The sequence below is a fragment of the Pleurodeles waltl genome, chromosome 1_1, assembly GCF_031143425.1.
Source record: "Pleurodeles waltl isolate 20211129_DDA chromosome 1_1, aPleWal1.hap1.20221129, whole genome shotgun sequence".
NCBI lineage: Eukaryota > Metazoa > Chordata > Amphibia > Caudata > Salamandridae > Pleurodeles > Pleurodeles waltl.
The window spans coordinates 428,423,427-428,441,274 of record NC_090436.1 but is presented as its reverse complement, the minus strand read 5'-3'; the positions used below and the strand labels follow the sequence as shown (position 1 = coordinate 428,441,274).

Sequence of the window (17,848 nt, the reverse complement as noted above, 5' to 3'; positions counted from 1 at the left end):
GGTTGGGCCCACAATTGACGTCAATTCCATTCTCATACCCGACGAACCGGAACGACGTCGCTCGATGCCGATTCCGTTCTCTATTGGCTTTGCTAGGGCCAGGGTTGATCCAGACCCTTATGCTTATGGGTATAGATACGGGGAGAGTTTGGAGGGGACGCTGGACCCTTTGGAATACCAGCTTGACCCCCAAATGGACTGGGTGCAGCGTTTGGGTGATGCCAGTGGTCTAGACACTTCACCTGACACTGGTATGCTCTCTCCTCCTACTGTGACTATGGAGGAGGGTGCTTCCATGGTGGTGAGAAGGGCAGCTGAGGTCCTGGACCTCGAGCTACCTTCTGTGGAGGTTAGGCTTAACTTACTAACCAATGTGCTTCAGCCGGGGTGTAGGAAGCTGGCTCTGTATAAACTATCTCAAAGTGAGAGATAGTGTGTACAGAGCCCAGGGGTTCCCCAAGAGGCTTGACAGAGGCAATAATAGATAATACTAATGTTCTATTTGTGGTAGTGTGGTCAAGCAGTTAGGCTTATCAGAGGGTAGTGTTAAGCATTTGTTGTACACACTCAGGCAATAAATGAGAACACACACTCAATGACTTAACTCCAGGCCAATAGGTTGTTATATTGAAAAATATTATTTTCTTAATTTATTTTAGAACCACAAGATTCAAATTGCAGGTAAGTACATTAAATGTAAGGTACTTAGCATAGGTATAGATAGAACTTTGAATCAAAACATTAATGTACACAGTTTGGCATAAAATGGCAATAAGCTATTTTAAAAGTGGACACTGCAAAATTCAACAGTTCCTGGGGTAGGTAAGTACAGGTTAGTTTTTGAAGTAAGTAAAGCACTTACAAGTTCAGTCTCTGGGGCATAGGCAGCCCACCGTTGAGGGTTCAAGGCAACCCCAAATACCCCAGCACCAGCAACACAGGGCCGGTCAGGTGCAGAGGTCAAAGAGGGTCCCAAATAACATAGGCGCCTACGAAGACTAGGGGTGCTCTGGTTCCAGTCTGCTAGCAAGTAAGTACCTGCATCCTCTGGGAGGAGACTAGGCCCCTGTAGAGCACTGTGGTGGGGGGTCCTAAGCAGGCACACACAATACACCCTCAGCGGCACAGGGGCATTAGGGTGCAGTGGGCAAACAAGGCATCGGGTTTTATATAGACATCAATGGACAGACCCAGGGGTCACTCAGGCGTTGCAGGCAGGGCACAGAGGGGTTTCTCGGGTCAGCCACCGACTGGACAAGGAGGATGGCCACCTGCTGGTCACTGCTGCACCAGTGGTTAGTTCTTCACGGGCCTGGGGGCTGCAGGTGCAGTGCTTCTTCCAGGGGTTAGGTTTCTTTGTTACCGGGCAGTCGCGGTCAGGGAGGATCCTCTGGATTCCCTCGGTAGGCGTCCTCGTGGGGGTGCAGAGAGGTTGGCTCAGGGTGGACATGTCATCTGTGACCTGGGGGTCCTCTCTGCGGCGTTGATTTCTCTGGACATGGGCCAGGGGCGTCGGGTGCAGAGTGCTGGGGACCCACGCTTCTGGAGTGATGTAAGAGTCCCTTTAAAGATGGTTTCTTCTTGTTGCTTTAGACAGGGCCGCTGTCCACGGGAGTTGCAGGGCAGTCCTCTGAGTCGACAAAGGTCGCTGGGCCCGCAGGATGTGTCGCTGTTGCATGTTCTTTGAATCAGGTTACCAGCCGGTAGGGCTGGGGCCAAAGCAGGAATCTGATTTCCTGGGTCCAGGGTCACCCCTAAATACTAAATTCAGGGCTGTGTTTAGGGCTGGAGGGCAGTAGCCAATGGCTACTGTCCCTGAGGGTGGCTACACCCTCCTTGTGCCTCCTCCCTTTGGGGAGTGGGGCACATCCCTATTCCTATTGGGATAAATCCTCCAGCACAAGATGGAGGATTTTCTAAGGAGGGAGTCACATCAGCTCTGGTCACCTTAAGGGTGGACCTGGCTGAGGGGTGACTGTGTTTTTCTCATTATCTCCCCAGACTTGCTGCAAAAAGTGGGGGTTGTATCCTGGGGGCGGGCATCTCCACTAGCTGGAGTGCCCTGGGGCGTTGTAACACCAGGCTTGAGCCTTTGAGGCTCACCGCCAGGTGTTACAGTTTCTGCAGGGGAGAGGTGTGAAGCTCCTCCACCCAGGATAGGCTTTTTCTGGGTCACAGAGTGCACAAAGGCACTCACCCCATGTGGCCAGAAACTAGTCTGGAAGTGGCAGGCTGGAAGAGACCGGTCAGCCTAGCACTAACCTGTGGGTTGGCATGCAGGGGGCATCTCTGAGATGGCCTCTGTATGCATTTCTCAATAAATCCCACACTGGTATCAGTGTGGATTTATTGTGCTGAGAAGTTTGATACCAAACTTCCCAGTATTCAGTGTAGCCATTATGGAAGTGTGGAGTTTGTGTTTGACAAACTCCCAGACCATATACTCTTTATGGCTACCCTGTACTTACAATGTCTAAGAATTGGCTTAGACACTGTAGGGGCATAGTGCTCATGCAACTATGCCCTCACCTGTGGTATAGGGCACCGTGCCTTAGGGTTGTAAGGCCTGCTAGAGGGGTGACGTACCTATGCCACAGGCAGTGGGTTGTGGCCATGGTACTCTGAGGGGAGTGCCATGTCGACTTAGTCTTTTTCTCCCCACCAGCACACACGAGCTGTGAGGCAGTGTGCATGTGCTGAGTGAGGGGCTCCAAGGGTGGCATAAGACATGCTGCAGCCCTTAGAGACCTTCCCTGGCCACAGGGCCCTTGGTACCAATGTTACCGTTTACAAGGGACTTAACTGTGTGCCTGGGCTGATCCGATTGTGGAGACAAAGGTACAGTTTTAGGGAAAGGACACTGGTGCTGGGGCCTGGCTAGCAGGGTCCCAGCACACTTTCAATGAAAGCTGGCATCAACAAAAGGCAAAAAGTTAGGGGGTAACCATGCCAACAGTGGCATTTTCCTACACAGGGCCTTCCACATCAGAACCACTTCTTCCCTTTAATGAGGCACTGACGGACATCCTTTTGGTTACTTGGTCCTGACCCAGCACAGGGGCTCTTGTGAATAGGACGATTGCCCGCTACTATCGTCCTGCACCAGCAGACCCACATTTCATCACCCAACACCCCACACCTGAGAGAGCCCTGTCATCCAGGCTTCCTCTTCATCTGGCGCATTCCCTGCCGCACCTCCGGATAGGGAATCAAAAAGACTGGACAACTTGGGGAAGACGTTTTCTTCCAACAGTCTAGCGATGCGGACCTTGAACACTGCATGCCTTTTGGGCCGCTATTCCCATACTTCCTGGGATACGGTCGCACAAGTGCTGCCTAGAGTTCCAGAGGAGGCCCGGAGTATCCTTTCCCAAGCCGTAAGAGATGGGAGGCACGCAGCGAAGTTCATGATTCGTTGTGGACTGGATACGACCGACTCTCTGGGCAGATCGGTTGCATCAACGGTGGCATTGAGACGCCATGCCTGGCTGAAAACATCTGGCTTCTCGGGGAAGGTCCAGCAATCCTTGATGGACATACCGCTTGATGGCATAAGTCTCTTTGGAGACAAGGCGGAATGAGCGCCTGAGCGTTTCAAGGATTCCCGAGCCACGGCCCGGTCCCTTGGCCTCGCACCTGCTCCTAGACACCAGCAGATTGCCTTTTGCCCCTTTTGTAGCTACAGACGGGGCACCCAACCGCGTCCCTTCGCCCCTGGCCATCAACCCGCGCATGCTGTACAGACCCTGCGTGGCCGCAGATGTGGGATCCCATGCCCCTGGGAATCAGGGAGCCAGTGGGTCGCCCCGTCCACCCCATCCCCCCACTTCAGCCTCCAAACCGTCCTAGTCCACGGGTACACCACAAACCAGTTGGCAGCAAGATTCGCCATCAGCTGCCCCAATGGCAATCCATTATCTCGGAGAGGTGGGTTCTCCAGATTGTCCGAAGGGGTTACTCCCTCTCCTTCGAGACACCTCCTCCAGCCATGCCACCTTCATACAATCGCATATCGGAGGATCATATGGCGCTTCTCTGCAAGGAAGTCCAAGCCCTTTTGGCCAAAGGAGCTATAGAGAGGATTCCGCTGCCAGAAGTAGGTTGTGGTCGCTATTCCTGCTATTTTCTGGTGCCAAAAAGGACAAAGGTCTTCGTCCTACATTAGATCTTTGGTCCCTCAACCTCTTCCTCAAGAAGGAGGAGTTCAAAATGTTGACATTGGCTCAGGTCCTATCTGCCCTGGATCCCGGAGACTGGATGGCAGTGTTGGACTTGCAGGACGCATACTTCCACATTCCCATCTTGCTGGCTCACAAACGTTACCTACGATTCGTGGTAGGTAACGAGCACTTTCAGTTTACTGTGCTTCCTTTTGGCCTTACCAGTGCTCCTCGGGTGTTCACGAAAGTGATGGTTGTGGTGGCAGCTCATCTGTGCAGGTTATGGGTCCCAGTCTTCCCCTACCTCGACGAAAGTGAACTCGCTCCAGACAGTCGTCTCCCACCTCCAGACTACGGCAAACCTTTGACATTTGCTGGTGTTCACTATCAAAGTGCCGAAGTCACACCTGACTCCTTCTCAGACGCTCCCTTTCATCTGAGCTGTTCTGGATACAGTGCAGTTTCGGGCACATCCTCCCGAAAAGCGAGTCCAGGATATTCAGGCCATGATACAGACTTTTGAGCCTCTATCCTAGATTTCAGTGAGAATGACTCTAAGGCTGCTGGACCTCATGGCCTCCTGCATCCTGCTAGTTCAAAAGGCTAGGTGGTATATGTGGGCTCTGCAGTGGGACCTGAAGTTCCAGTGGGCGCAGCATCAGGGGAATCTCTCCGACAAGGTCCAGATCTCGGAAGGAACTGCAAGAGACCTGCAATAGTGGTTAACAAATCAGGATTGGGTCAAAGGCAGATCCCTCTCCTTTCCCCAACCAGATCTTACAGTTGTGACAGATGTCATTCCTGGGTTGGGGCGGCCACATGGGAGCGGCGGAGATCAGAGGCCTCTGGTGGAAACTGGGCTCCATATCCATCATCTGGAGCTCAGAGGGATTCGACTAGCATTAAAAGCATTCCTTCCCTCTCTCAAAGGGAAAGCAGTGCAGGTGTTCACAGACCTCACCACCGCCATGTGGTACTGCAACAAACAAGGTGGAGTGGGGTTGTGGACTCCTTGTCAAGAGGCTGTTCACCTCTGGACTTGGCTGGAACATCAGGGCATTTCCCCGGTGGTTCAACACCTGGCGGGCTCCTTGAATGCCAGAGCAAACAAACTCAGCCAACGATGCATGATCGATCACGAATGGCGTCTCCATCCGGAGGTGGTGAAAGGTCTTTTCCTTCAATGGGGAGAACCTTGGTTAGACTTGTTCACCTCCGTAGAGAACGTGCAATGTCAGCTGTTTTGCACATTGGAGTTTCCAAGGATGCACTCGCTCGGCAACTCTTTTTGTCATGAGTGGAATTCATGCCTCCTGTAAGCCTTTCCACCCATACCACTTTTGCCCAGAGTTCTGAAGAAGATCAGGAAAGATCGGGCCCAAGTAATCCTGGTGTCTCCGGACTGGGCACGAAGAGTCTAATATAGCTCCTCCGATCAGACTGCCTCTTCGGGAGGATCTTCTGTTTCAGCAGCAGGGGAGGGTCCTCCATCCGAACCTGTCCACCCTCCGCGGGTGGAGATTGAGCGGCGGCAGTTGACATCTTTTGACCTGCCACCTGAAGTCTGTAACGTTATCTTGGCAGCCAGGCGTCCCTCAACCAATATCGTATACACCTGTCATTGGAAGAAATTTGTGGCATAGTGCATCAACAAATCTGTTGTTGCTCTAACTGCTCCTCTTTCTCAAGTCCTCCTCTTTATTCTTTCCTTTGCCCAGCAGGGCTCCACCCTGGGCACTCTTAAGGGATATCTTTCTGCTATCTCTGCTTTCTTGCAGTTACCAGACCAACCTAGGATTAACATACCTTATGTGTGACCCCGTTTGAGACGCTTCACAACTGCCCTTTATGACTCTTTACCATCAAGGCTGTCTTTTTAGTTGCCATTACCTCTGCCCACAGAGTAAGCTAGCTCCAGGCTCTTTCATCTAAGCCACCTTTCCTGGAAATACATCCTGACAAAGTGGTACTTCGCACAAGGGCTTCTATCCTACCTAAAGAAGTGACACCCTTCCATGTTGGACTGTCCATCACCTTGCCTACCTTTTATGCACCCCCACATCCCTCTCATGAAGCGGAGAGACTCCATTGTCTAGACCCAAAAAGAGCATTGGTGTTCTACCTTGATTGTACCAAAGACTTCCGGGTGGACTATCAACTCTTTGTGGGATATGTTGGTGCGAAGAAGGGGAAGGCGGTGCAGAAGAGGACCATTTCTCGATGTGTGCTCTCAGGCATCAAAATGCACTACACTGGCTAAGAAGCAACCTCTTGAAGGTTTGCGTGCTCACTCCACCAGGGCTACTGCTGCTACCACAGCACTAGCACGGGGCGTTCCAGTCCTCGACATCTGTCAGGCAGCGACGTGGGCATCCCTGCACACTTTTACCAAACACTACTGCCTGGGCAGTCAGGTCCGCAGGGACGGCTAGTTTGGTTGTTCGTTCCTACAGGATTTCTTGGTGTGATCTTGATTCGAAGCCCTGCACCGGGGATGGTGTTTCTCGGGTATCTATTCTAAGGTAAGGAATCTGCAACAAGAAATCTCTATCAGATGTACAAGTTACTTACCTTCGGTAACAATATATCTGGTAGAGACATATTCTAGTTGCAGATTCCTTACTGACCCGCCCATCCTTCCTGCACTGCTAACTGAGTTCTAGGGACGGGAACTTCCCCCTAAGGGCCCTAGTTTTGGCTCACCACTCTGTGTTCTTCATGGCTCCGCGCTACTGGTGTGGAAAGTCGTGAAAAGAAAGTGATGTCAGCGCGCCGGGGTGACGACTATATATGACCGCGACGTCACCACGACGAACACAACACCAATGATGCCAGCGGAGTCGACCGACGCCACCTGACGGCGTGCAGAGGTACTGCTCAAAGAAAAATCTCTGGATCCAGACTGACACCTGGGGAAATTCAAAGATAAGGAATCTGCAACTAGAATATGTCCCTACCAGATGTATTGTTACCAAAGGTAAGTAACTTGTTGATTGTGCTCACAAGGCTTATGAGTCCACCATTTGCACCCATTTATTCTTGCGCTCTTCAATTTCTCTCATGGAAAGTTGCTTTCCTGGCAGCAGATACTTCCTTAAGGTGAGTTAGTGAAATTCAAGCATTCACTTTAGAAGAACCTTTCTTCCAAATTCACAAACACAAAATAGTACTTAGGACAAATCCAAAATTTCTACCTAAAGTGATTTCGCCATTTTACATTAATCACTCAGTTGAATTGCCAGTCTTCTTTCCCTAGCCAGATTCAGTTGCTGAAAGAGCTCTCCACACTCTTGATCTCAAAAGAGCTCTCATGTATTATATAGACAGAACAAAAGATTTTAGAAAATCTAAACAGCTTTTTGTGGCTTTTCAACAGCCTCATAAAGGTAATCCTATTTCAAAACAAGAATTGGCCAGATGGATAGTAAAGTGTATTCAAACTTGCTATCTTAAAGCTAAAAGGCAACTATTAGTAACTCCTAAAGCACATTCTACTAGAAAAAAGGAGCATTAATGGCATTCTTAGGAAATATACCAATGGCAGACATATGCGAAGCAGCCCCATAGTTCACACCACACACATTTACTAAACACTATTGTGTGGATGTGCTATCTCCCCAACAAGCAAACGTTGGTCAAGCAGTGCTTAAAACACTATTTCAAACTCCTACAGGCTAGCCACAGCATATTTCACCCTCCTGCAGGAAAATAGTCTAACAAAGGACTCGATGCCCATGCACGCTATCACCAAGAGGAGTCACCGCTCGATCTCGTGGCTCAAAAAAGCTTCTTCGAAGCTCCTTTGAGGCTCACCGCCAGGTGTTACAGTTCCTGCAGGAGGAGGTGTGAAGCATCTCCATCCAGTACAGGCTTTGTTCCTAGCCACAGAGTGGACAAAGGCACTCACCCCATGTGGCCAGAACCCCGTCTGGATGTGGCAGGCTGGCAGAAACTGGTCAGCCTAGCACTAGTAGTTGGGCTTAGTATATGGGGGGCATCTCTAAGATGCCCTCTGTGTGCATTTCTCAATAAATCCCACACTGTCATCAGCATGGATTTATTGTGATGAGAATTGTGATACCAAACTTCCCAGTATTCAGTGTAGTCATTATGGAGGTGTGGAGACCAGACCATATACTCTTTATGGCTACCCTACACTTACAAGAACACTGGTACTGGGGCCTTGTTAGCAGGGTCCCAACACACTTTCTTTCACAACTAGCATCAACAAAAGGCAAAAAGCTAGGGGGTAACCATGACAACAGTGGCATTTTCCTATAGAGAGCATATGGGATCCCACCCAGACATCTCCTAGAAGTGAAATGCCTATGTTATCCCATTTGTGAAAACCCTCCAAGGTGGAGAATTCACAAAGCCACGTTCCCCGCCACAGTGGGGTTTGCTGGGTGAGACTTGCCCATCACCCCTTCTCCCGTTGCGCTGCCCTCCACCCCGCAAGCACCACTGTCGTCACTTCAGGAATCTCTCGTGGGAGGGGGGCCACCATATAATAGCTCAAGCAGCATGGGGAAGCCCATTGTCAGGAGTTCAAGCGGGTACGCTGGGTCTGACCACCCACCCCCCAGCCAATCGTTAAGTACCAACAGTTGCGTACCTAGATAATAGAGATATAATTTGGACATTCCTAGCCCCCCTCATGTACGTCATGCCACAGGAATTTCCCTGCCACCACATCCATGTCTTTAAACCATCGCCTGGGCAGCTGATAGGGAAAGTTCTGGAGAAGATAAAGGAAACGAGGTAGAATCATCATCTTATATAGTGCTATTCTTCCCAGGACACTAAGGGTTAGGGTCTGCCATCTCTGGAGGTCATCCCTAATTTTCTGGGTGAGTGGTGTGATGTTAAGCGACCATGCTAACTCAGGCAAAAGGGCCACAGTGCCACCCAGGTACTGGAAACTGTTACGCCGAATGGGGATGTTGCTCTGCCAATCGTAGCAGTCCCTTGCAGGATGCAACGGGACCAGTACGGACTTGCTGGGTTACGTGTCAGGCCCGAAGCCTTAGAGAATAATTCCATCAGCTGCAGACACCAGGGTCCACTACTGGCTGGTTTGGTTAGATAAAGGAGTACGTCATAGGAGTACAAGGCGATGCGGTCCTCACATCCGGTGGGCCAAGCCCATCCGCTGGTTAGCGGGTTCGCCCTTATGATTTTTGCCAGTAGTTCAATCGATAGGGCGAAGAGAAGCGGGGATAGTGAGCATCCCTGGCTTGTCCCCTGGTGGATGGGGAAGGGGTCTGAGACCACCCCATTCACCTGCACGCAGTTGGAGTTAGAGTAAAGGAGCTGCACCAGTCTCCGATATGTAGGGCCAATCCCTGCTTTTATAAGCACCTGGGAGAGATACGACCAGTCAACCGTATCAAAGGCTTTATCAAAGTCAATGAGGAGGAATGCTAGGGGCGAGGCCAAGGAACAACGCTAGGCCAGTGCTGTATGAAGCTGCCAAATGAAGTGCCTGGTGCTTCTGGTCGGCATGAATCCACATTGATCTTGGTGGACTATGGAAAGTAACACCTTTTTCAACCTGGTATTTAGCCAGTATTGTGGATAGAATCTTTATTTTGGTATTGAGGAGCGAAGTGGGGTGAAAGGCAGAGCAGTGTATTGAGGGTGGATGGGACTTTGGAATCACTACAATAGTGGCCTGTTCGAAGTCCAAGGGGAAATCTCCCATCTGCTCGGCTTCCGCATACAGGTTCAACAAATGCGGGGCTAAAAGGACACTGCACTTGCTATAAAGCTCTGCCGGAAACCCACCTGGGCCTGGGGTCTTACCCGGAGCCAGGGCTGACATAGCTTCTTTAATCTCCTCTAGTGCTATGGGCTCATCAAGGTCCTTCTTCTCTGCGGTTGAGATTCCAGGGAAGGACATGTCGCGCAACAGTGGGGCCTCCCACTCCAACTGGGGTAGCGTACGTTCTTCATAAATTCCTTCATAATAAGCGGCAAAGCCCTGGGCGATAGCTTGGGGCATTTTGCAGGAGCTGCCTGAGTCGTCAATGATTACTGGGACAACCCTACCAGCTAGGGGTCGGGTTGCTAGGCAGTGTAGTAGCTTTCCATTTTTGTCACCCTACCCATATACTCGAGCTGTCGAGGCATGTCACATGTGCTTTGCAATTAAGAGGCAAGATGACAGATTTCTTCCCTAATTAGGCCGAATTGCCTGATAGTGAATGTATGATTGGTGGGGGAGAGTTGCATATCCAGAGGCAGTTCCTGGGCCTCAAGGCCTGTTTTCTGCTGGTTCCTCACACGCTCTTGTACCTGGAGAAGATGCCTGGCATGCCCCCGGAGGGTGGCCTTGCAGGCGGCCCATATTGTGCCCAATGACTGCACGGAGCCAAGATTTTGCGCAAAGTATTGAGTGAGTTCCTCTTGCAGGGCCTGAACATAGTCGCTGCCCTGGAAGTACAAGCATTCAGCCGCCACAAGGAGTGCTGGGCCCTGCCAGTGTCATCAATCTGTATAAGAAGTGGTGCATGATCAAAGATTCTATACGGTAGTATCTCTGCTCTCGCGTCCCAGGGGACATCCAGGGCAGGCATGAAAAGGAGGTCATATGATGCGCCGCCAATGTGTGCGTGCACTTCCGCATTCTGGGGGGCCAAACCTGCCACACGTCGAAAAGACCCAGCCCATCTGCCCAGCAGCATAGCTGCTTAGCTCGGGCATTCTTATTCACCAATGGGGTACTGGTGACATTGGCCTCTGGGTTCATGACGGCATTAAAATCAACTCCTGGGAGTGTCAAGCCCAGGGGGACTTGTGCTACAACCTCTTGGAGAGTCTCCAGGAATCGTTTGAACACTCAAGGGGGGGTGTACGCACTCAGGAGAGGAGATTAACCGGCTGGATGCCTAGTGTGCCAGACATGGCAACACATCGGCCCTGTGGACCTAGCTTGGTTGTGGTGATCGCTATAGATAACGAATGGTGCAGTACGACCGCCACCCCCCCAGAGCCTCTAGAGAAGCCTGCGTTGTATATTCTGTCGTAGCCACCTTGCGAGACCATAGGGCAACGAGTGAGCCAGTAAGTGTGTTTCCTGGAGCAACACTATAGCGGGGGCAAAGCAACGAATAGCGGCAATAATGGCGGATCACGTAATCTTATCTAGGAGCACATTGACATTCCAGTAAAGGACCTTTTTAAGAAGCCCCAAAGCGTGCAGGGGAACGGTGTTTGAATGCATGTAGGGCTTCGTGTGTGGCAATTTCCCCCAAAGGAGGAAAGCTGTAGGTAGGAAGCCCCTCCAGGAGGGTCGTGCGTCTGATATAGATCTAGGGGTGTGATGTGACCACCTGAAAGAACGTTAATACATGTGAAACACAGCCATAACATGACTTTAAAACATTTTGCAATTACTTCCCTATAACCCCCAGGTGCCCCCCCCCCCACATACCTCCATCCCTGAAGCATCCGTCGCCCATAAACGCAACTGAAAACCCAACACCAGGGTGTCTGTAACCTTTGTGGAGTAGTGGACCCCTCCATACAGTCAGAATTTTGCAATGACAAGGCCCCTGGACCCACCCCCCCACCAGCCCACCCCTGTCTGTCAGGAGATCTCCCTCCTGTCGCTATTACATCTGTGAGGCATCAATTGGATTTCTGGGTCTTACGACAGGGATGGAGTCTGGCTAAGGCGGTCACTCGCGTGGTCTGGCAAGGGCCGCTTCTCCTCCTGGCAGCCAGACTCAACCGCCCTCTCCAGAGCCGATGGTCCTGCCGGTTCCACCCCTGGAGACCGGGATACATCACTTCTCTTCCTGCGGCATGACCGGGTGCACCCCTGTTTGCATCTCAACCCCAGCGAGTCATTGCGTCCGGCTCTCGGGTAACCCTTCGGGTGGGATGGGGGGGGGGGGGTCCTTTTCAAGCAACACAGTGCTCCTCTGTAAGCCAGTCCCAAGCAATTTCTGGTGAGTCAAAAAAGAAGGATTTCCCATCTATTAGGATCTTGAGGCATACTGGAAACTGCAGCATATAGGACAGCCGCATCACCCTAAGTTTCTGCTTAACTCCCTCGTAGGAGCAACGCTAATTTTGCACCTCACATGTGTAGTCAAGAAAAATTAGGCTCTTATGGTTGTCCCAACGAAGATCCGGCTGCGCTTTCACTTCCCTGAGGATGGCACCACGGTCTTTAAAGTTAAAGGAACCTAGCAATCATTGGCCTTCTGGCCCCCCCTGGAGGGGGCTTGGGTGCCAGTCCTGTGTGGGCTCCTTTGACTGTGAACCAGGGGGACAACTTTTGCTCCAGCACCCAGGATCGAATCCAGTGTTCCAGAAACTTGGCAGCCTGGTTCTTCTCCGCTCCTCCTGAAATCCAACGAAGCGCAGGTTATTGCGTCTGAAGTGGTTTTCGGCATCCTCAGCTTTGTAATGAAGCTCTTTTGTACGGGTCAGCAATTGGGCAACTTTGGTCTTGAGGTCTGTGATTTTGTCTTCTTTTAAGTAAACATGGTCTTCTTCTTTTATGATGCAGCCCACCACTGTCCGCAGGCCCTGCTACAGCAGGCCCACGTCCTCCTGTACCTCGCCAATTTTGGTCTTGACGGCTAGTTGTGAGGATTGGATAGCCTGCAAGATTATGTCCAGTCCCTCTACCGCAGGGGTCCCTGGTGCCGAGGCACCAGCTCCCTAGGGGGTCTGCTGGGTGGTGAACTGGTCGATGTGCTGCTGGGACGTGGGTGGCTGTCTGCCAATTGGGTCTTTCCCCATGACGAAACCAGGGGGCTCGGATGTCATGGGTCCCTGTGCAACACCTCAGTGGCGTACAGTACGGGGTCACCACCTTGAGGGCGTGGACTGCGTTTTGTCTTTGCTTCTGTAGGGGAGGTGCCCCGTGGTCTCATCCAGGGAAGTCCGTCTCCGAGGTAGAGGGTCGCACAGCCGCCAGCGAACGGAAGGAGGGACGGGGGGAGTATGAAGGCCCCCCAAGTATCTGGAATCGTAGCAGGCTCACCGCTGTGTCTGCAGTCCGTTCCCGATCTGGTAGCATCCCACACCGATCGTCCAGCCTGGCTCTCGCCGCCACTCCCCAGCCGCCGCCGGTCACCCCTCGCACTGCCCAGCACGCGGCTTCGGGGGGTGCGGAACGCAGTTCTCCTTCAGGCCCGCCAGGCAACAACCTCCCATGTCACCATGGCCTCACAGCGGCCTCTTCTCATGCGCTCCTCGCTCTCGTGGTTCTGTCCCGCCGGGGCCCGGGCCTCATTCCGGCATCTGCACTTGTGCCTCGGCCTTCTGCCGGCCGAGTCTCCTCTCCACATGGGGCCGCACAGACGGCCAGGCCACCCAGTCTTTCTACCAGTCGCTGGGCCCCTGCGCTCCAAGCGCCACTCCTCACCTCTCGGCCTGGCCGGACCCGCTAGACCTCAGAACAAGACTTTTGTTTTCCCCCTCTGGTTCTGGAGTCCGGCAGCTCAGTCTCAGAGCACCGGAGATCCCAGCAACGGCCACAGTTACACCCCAGTGCTCCTTCGGGTCTCGGTCACAGCCCTGCCTCTCAGCATATCTCATTGCCGTCTTTGGGCCCGGGAAAGTTTTCGCCCGGTCCCATACCTCACCCAATCACCCTCTGTGGTGGGATCGTTGTCAGCTGTTCAGCTTCCCGGCTGCTAGTTTGTCCGGTGTGGTGCGAACGCCAGGTCCAGCCACCACGTGGACGGCCGGAGCTCCGCACTTAGGGCGACGCAGACAGTCACTGGGCCAGCCGCTCCCAGCAGGCCAGATCCCCGGCCGGGCTCCACCACTCTGTCCACTGACCCCTCAGCTATTCCAGACCACCTCTGGGGAGTCGGGGGGGGCCACGATCACGGTGGAGGAGTTCTGGATGCAGTATACTGGGGTTTCTAGCTGCGGATGATGGAGAGGTCCGGAGCACTCTTAGAGTGCGACCGCCATCTTGACGTCCGAAGTCATGCCCCTCTGACCCTTCTTAATGACCTGGACATTATGATCAACCCCCAACAAGGCTCATCATACAGCTATACAGAGCCTAATCATCAAAGTATGGTACCGGACATGAATTGCGTTCAAACTTTTCTTCCTCCTCAGAGAATTGTGCATATTAATAAATGTTTCTGACTCTACATTCCCAGAGTCTTCTGATCTTGTGCATCCTATTGATTCCATACACCAGATGGTGGAGGAGCTGCCTTTGGTACTGCCTGAGAAAGCACTGGCTTCAACAAAAGGGGAGCCTTTCATCTTGAATGCTGACTTTCAAATCAGCCCTTCCTGATCTTCACCAGTGGGTGCATCTCTCCAAGGTGTTGGTTCTTTCTCCCTTCAGCCCTTCACATGCAGGCTCCAACTAGCAGGGGCTTTAGTCTACAGGTGGTCTGTCTTTCCCTGAAGGCCTTTCTCCCTTCCATTTCAAGGATCACCATTCAGTTCTCTCCAACAGCACCAGCAGTGTCCCCTATATAAACAGACAGGCGGAGCTGGATTGTTGATTTTGTGTTTCAAGGTGAGTTGATAGTGGCAACGGGCTTAGTTATGGAATACCTTCACAGTGGTGGCATACAGGGCATCCTCCTTTGGTTTGAGAGAGCTTCCTCTGAGTCACCTCTCCTTAGAGGGCCATCATTCTGAATTTGACCCTGAAATGTTACACATGATCCTCTCCAAATTAATTGTCAATGTGTGAATCGCTTTCCATGGCCTCGAACAGCTGGTTCCCTGGTGGGCCTTCAGGTTTACCTACAAAGCAACACTGAATTTTTATCAAAAATGGAAATATGGAATTTTGTGTGGACTTTGATGTGCATGTATGATTTACTTCTGGTATAAAAATAAAATATCGGAATAATGTAAAAATATAAGAAAGTGTATTGTTTGTTGAATGAAATAAGGAAAGTTGACTTAATATGGCTCCCCTTGATTAATGTATTGCCTTGAGGCTTAGTTAGTCACTGGACTGGCTGTATGAGTTTCCACTGATTCTGAATCTATCAAGAGCCTTACAGAAGATACTAAATGACTTACCACAACTCATCCTAATTATCCCAGATGGGGTGAGGAAGGTTTAGTATGGTGAACCGTTACAAGTCAGCATTGGTGCTCCTCTTCTTCTCCTACAAAGGGCAGACCTGCTCTTGCAGCCAGGAGATTACGTCCTCCACCCAATCCCACATGTTAATGCATGAGTGATGATTAAGCATTGCCAGCTAAAGTCCTTTTGCTTACTGTTTCAAATTGAGAATGTCATCTTTGATTCCAGGAAATATTCACAAAAATAATTTATGCAGTTTGCTAGTACAGGTTTGTTCAATGTTGAGAGTTGAAACATTGGAACCCTTTTCAGTCAATTCTGTCTGTTTTGCGCTTCATACTATCTCTTGTCCAGTAGATCCTAACATTGGCTACAGCACCAGAATACCCTTGTGTGTGATAATGCCTTTTTAACAAATACACATAACACAACATACTGGACATACAACTAATGGCACATTTTTTTGAACAGTTGATTTTGTTGTCTTCCATATTCATTATTCTTCAGTGGGATTTAAATCTTGAGTTGACTTTTCACATGCCACCCCATTTGAGCTGATGCACAGTTGCCCAGTTCAATTTCTCACTCTGAAGACTGTTTGGTGTTAGTGGCTTAACCCCATTGAACGAATGAGCTTTTGCCCTTATGTTTCAACTACCATTCATTCATGGTATTCTACAGTCATGAACCTGGTTCTTCATAGCTGCTCATTTTCCTACCGAAAGTGGTATCTGGTTTTTGAATGGGTCAGTCCATCACTCTTATTTTCCTTCCCTCCTGCTCACCCCTCCAAAGGGGAGTAGTGGCTTAATAGACTCAGGTGTGCAGTTTCAGGTGACTGCACTTGACAGGACAGAGTAGATGATTAGCTCTCTGAAGCTTTCACTAGAGCCAAGAAAGGGAAGGTGGTGACATAAGCACTATTTTGGTGTTAGTCACCTTCTTTATCAAAATCTTCTATGCCTTGGTCAGGAATGAGCATAAGGAGGGTATTTGTGCCTACTCCTCTAGGGATGTGACTGGTTGCACAGCTTTCAACAGATGTCTCGATAGCTGAAATCTATTGGGGTACTCTTGCATATGTTTGCTAAATATTACAGTCTCACAGACAAGACTAGCAGTGATGAATGCTTTGCTAAAGCTCTGATACACTATTTCCCTGGTTAATCACCACTATTCACTTCTGCCTCAAGGGGAATATTGCTTTGGAACTGTTAAATCGGGAATGTCCCAAGCTTGGTATACTACAGTTTGCCCCTTCTTTGAGTGCCAAACAGCATGCCTATCTGGTATCCTGATTTTTATTATGGCCCTAGCATCAGGCTACTTCTGCGCATGTGCAGAGGCCTTGGCATGTTACTGACTGTGAGGTCCTGAGCTTGTCCTGTGACCTGGAGGTGTGCACCAGGCATGCCCTCATTGTGGGCAGTGGACTACTGTTCCTGACCTTGTTATGTCGCAAAAAGTGGTGTTGGCAATATACTGTGTTTTTTTAGACGAGATCAGTAGTGTAACCAGACATTCAGGGCTAGGACTACTGAGCAGGAGCTTAAAACACAGGAGCCCCGTCCAAGACAATTTTTCAGTTTGAGGATGATCTGAATGTCATTGCTGTTTTTGCATAGTGTAAGAATGAAGGATTCCAAGATGACCTGAAAGGCGCTGAGGTAGTCGTTAATACAACAGGTGTGATGGCAGAGCCTTGAGGCGCCTGTGAGTGGTTAAGCGACCAGCTAGAAACCCTCTTGTGCACTGAGTGCGGCTCAGCAAGAATGCCTTAGCTCACCTGTCAGTGGTCAAGACTCATTATCTTTATCTAGGTGCAGGACAGAGCCCTAGTTCTTTCCCAGTTATTCACTTTCCTAAATGCCTCTCCTGACTAATCTTGACTGTTGTTAACTTTTCTAGAAGTTGCACATAATTCAAAATATAGCTAGTGTGCACAAACTCTTGACATTGAATGCACTTTGCCACTATTTACTTCTTGGATATTGATATACATTAGAAGTGTTTGGAAATCTTTTTTGTTGGTGTATATTCATTGTTTAAGGTCTGTTTTTATATTCATGATCAATGTGATTTTTTTCTTATCTTTTTCCAAGCCAAGGCCATTTAGCCCACCATTAACATCTAACTCCAGTCCGCCTCCTGCGGCTCCATTGGCACGCACAGAGAGCTCCTCTTCGGTATCATCATCTGCTTCATTAAGTACAGCAAATACCCCAACTGTAGGTAGGTATCCTCGGAAATAAATTGTGTTTGTACCACACTATGATTGAAACACTTCATTTCTAGGATGGTGTGCCTTATGTCCTAGGTGTCACGTGACCTCAACCTGACATGACTACACCGTGCACAGGAATGGCACTGGCCCAGATATCAGGAATCAAGAATATTCCAGGAGTAGTGCACAATGCTTACTTAAGATTAATTTTATGTTTTTTTCTGATATTTTCTGAAGGTTCCTCACCGTGATTAAATAGCCTTGGGGTTTAGAAGTTGCCAGAAGTTCAGAGGTGATGTTCAAGACATACACTTGTGACTGCTGTACGAGGGGCTTTGGTTATAATATTACTCCAGGCTACGCACACCTTGTCATGCTTTCAAAGGTCCGGTGCTCAGAGAGAAGTGATGGTTTATAGAGCTAGTCTAC

At 50.3% G+C, this 17,848-nt stretch overlaps 1 protein-coding gene across 1 annotated transcript in view; it reads left to right on the top strand.

The window, feature by feature from the left end:
• FCHO2 (FCH and mu domain containing endocytic adaptor 2) overlaps positions 1-17,848 on the top strand; it is a 724,395-nt gene that overhangs the window by 486,794 nt on the left and 219,753 nt on the right. Inside the window, exon 19 of the mRNA XM_069224082.1 lies at positions 17,298-17,427. Coding sequence (XP_069080183.1) covers positions 17,298-17,427 — 130 coding nt within the window. The remainder of the gene's footprint in view (positions 1-17,297; positions 17,428-17,848) is intronic.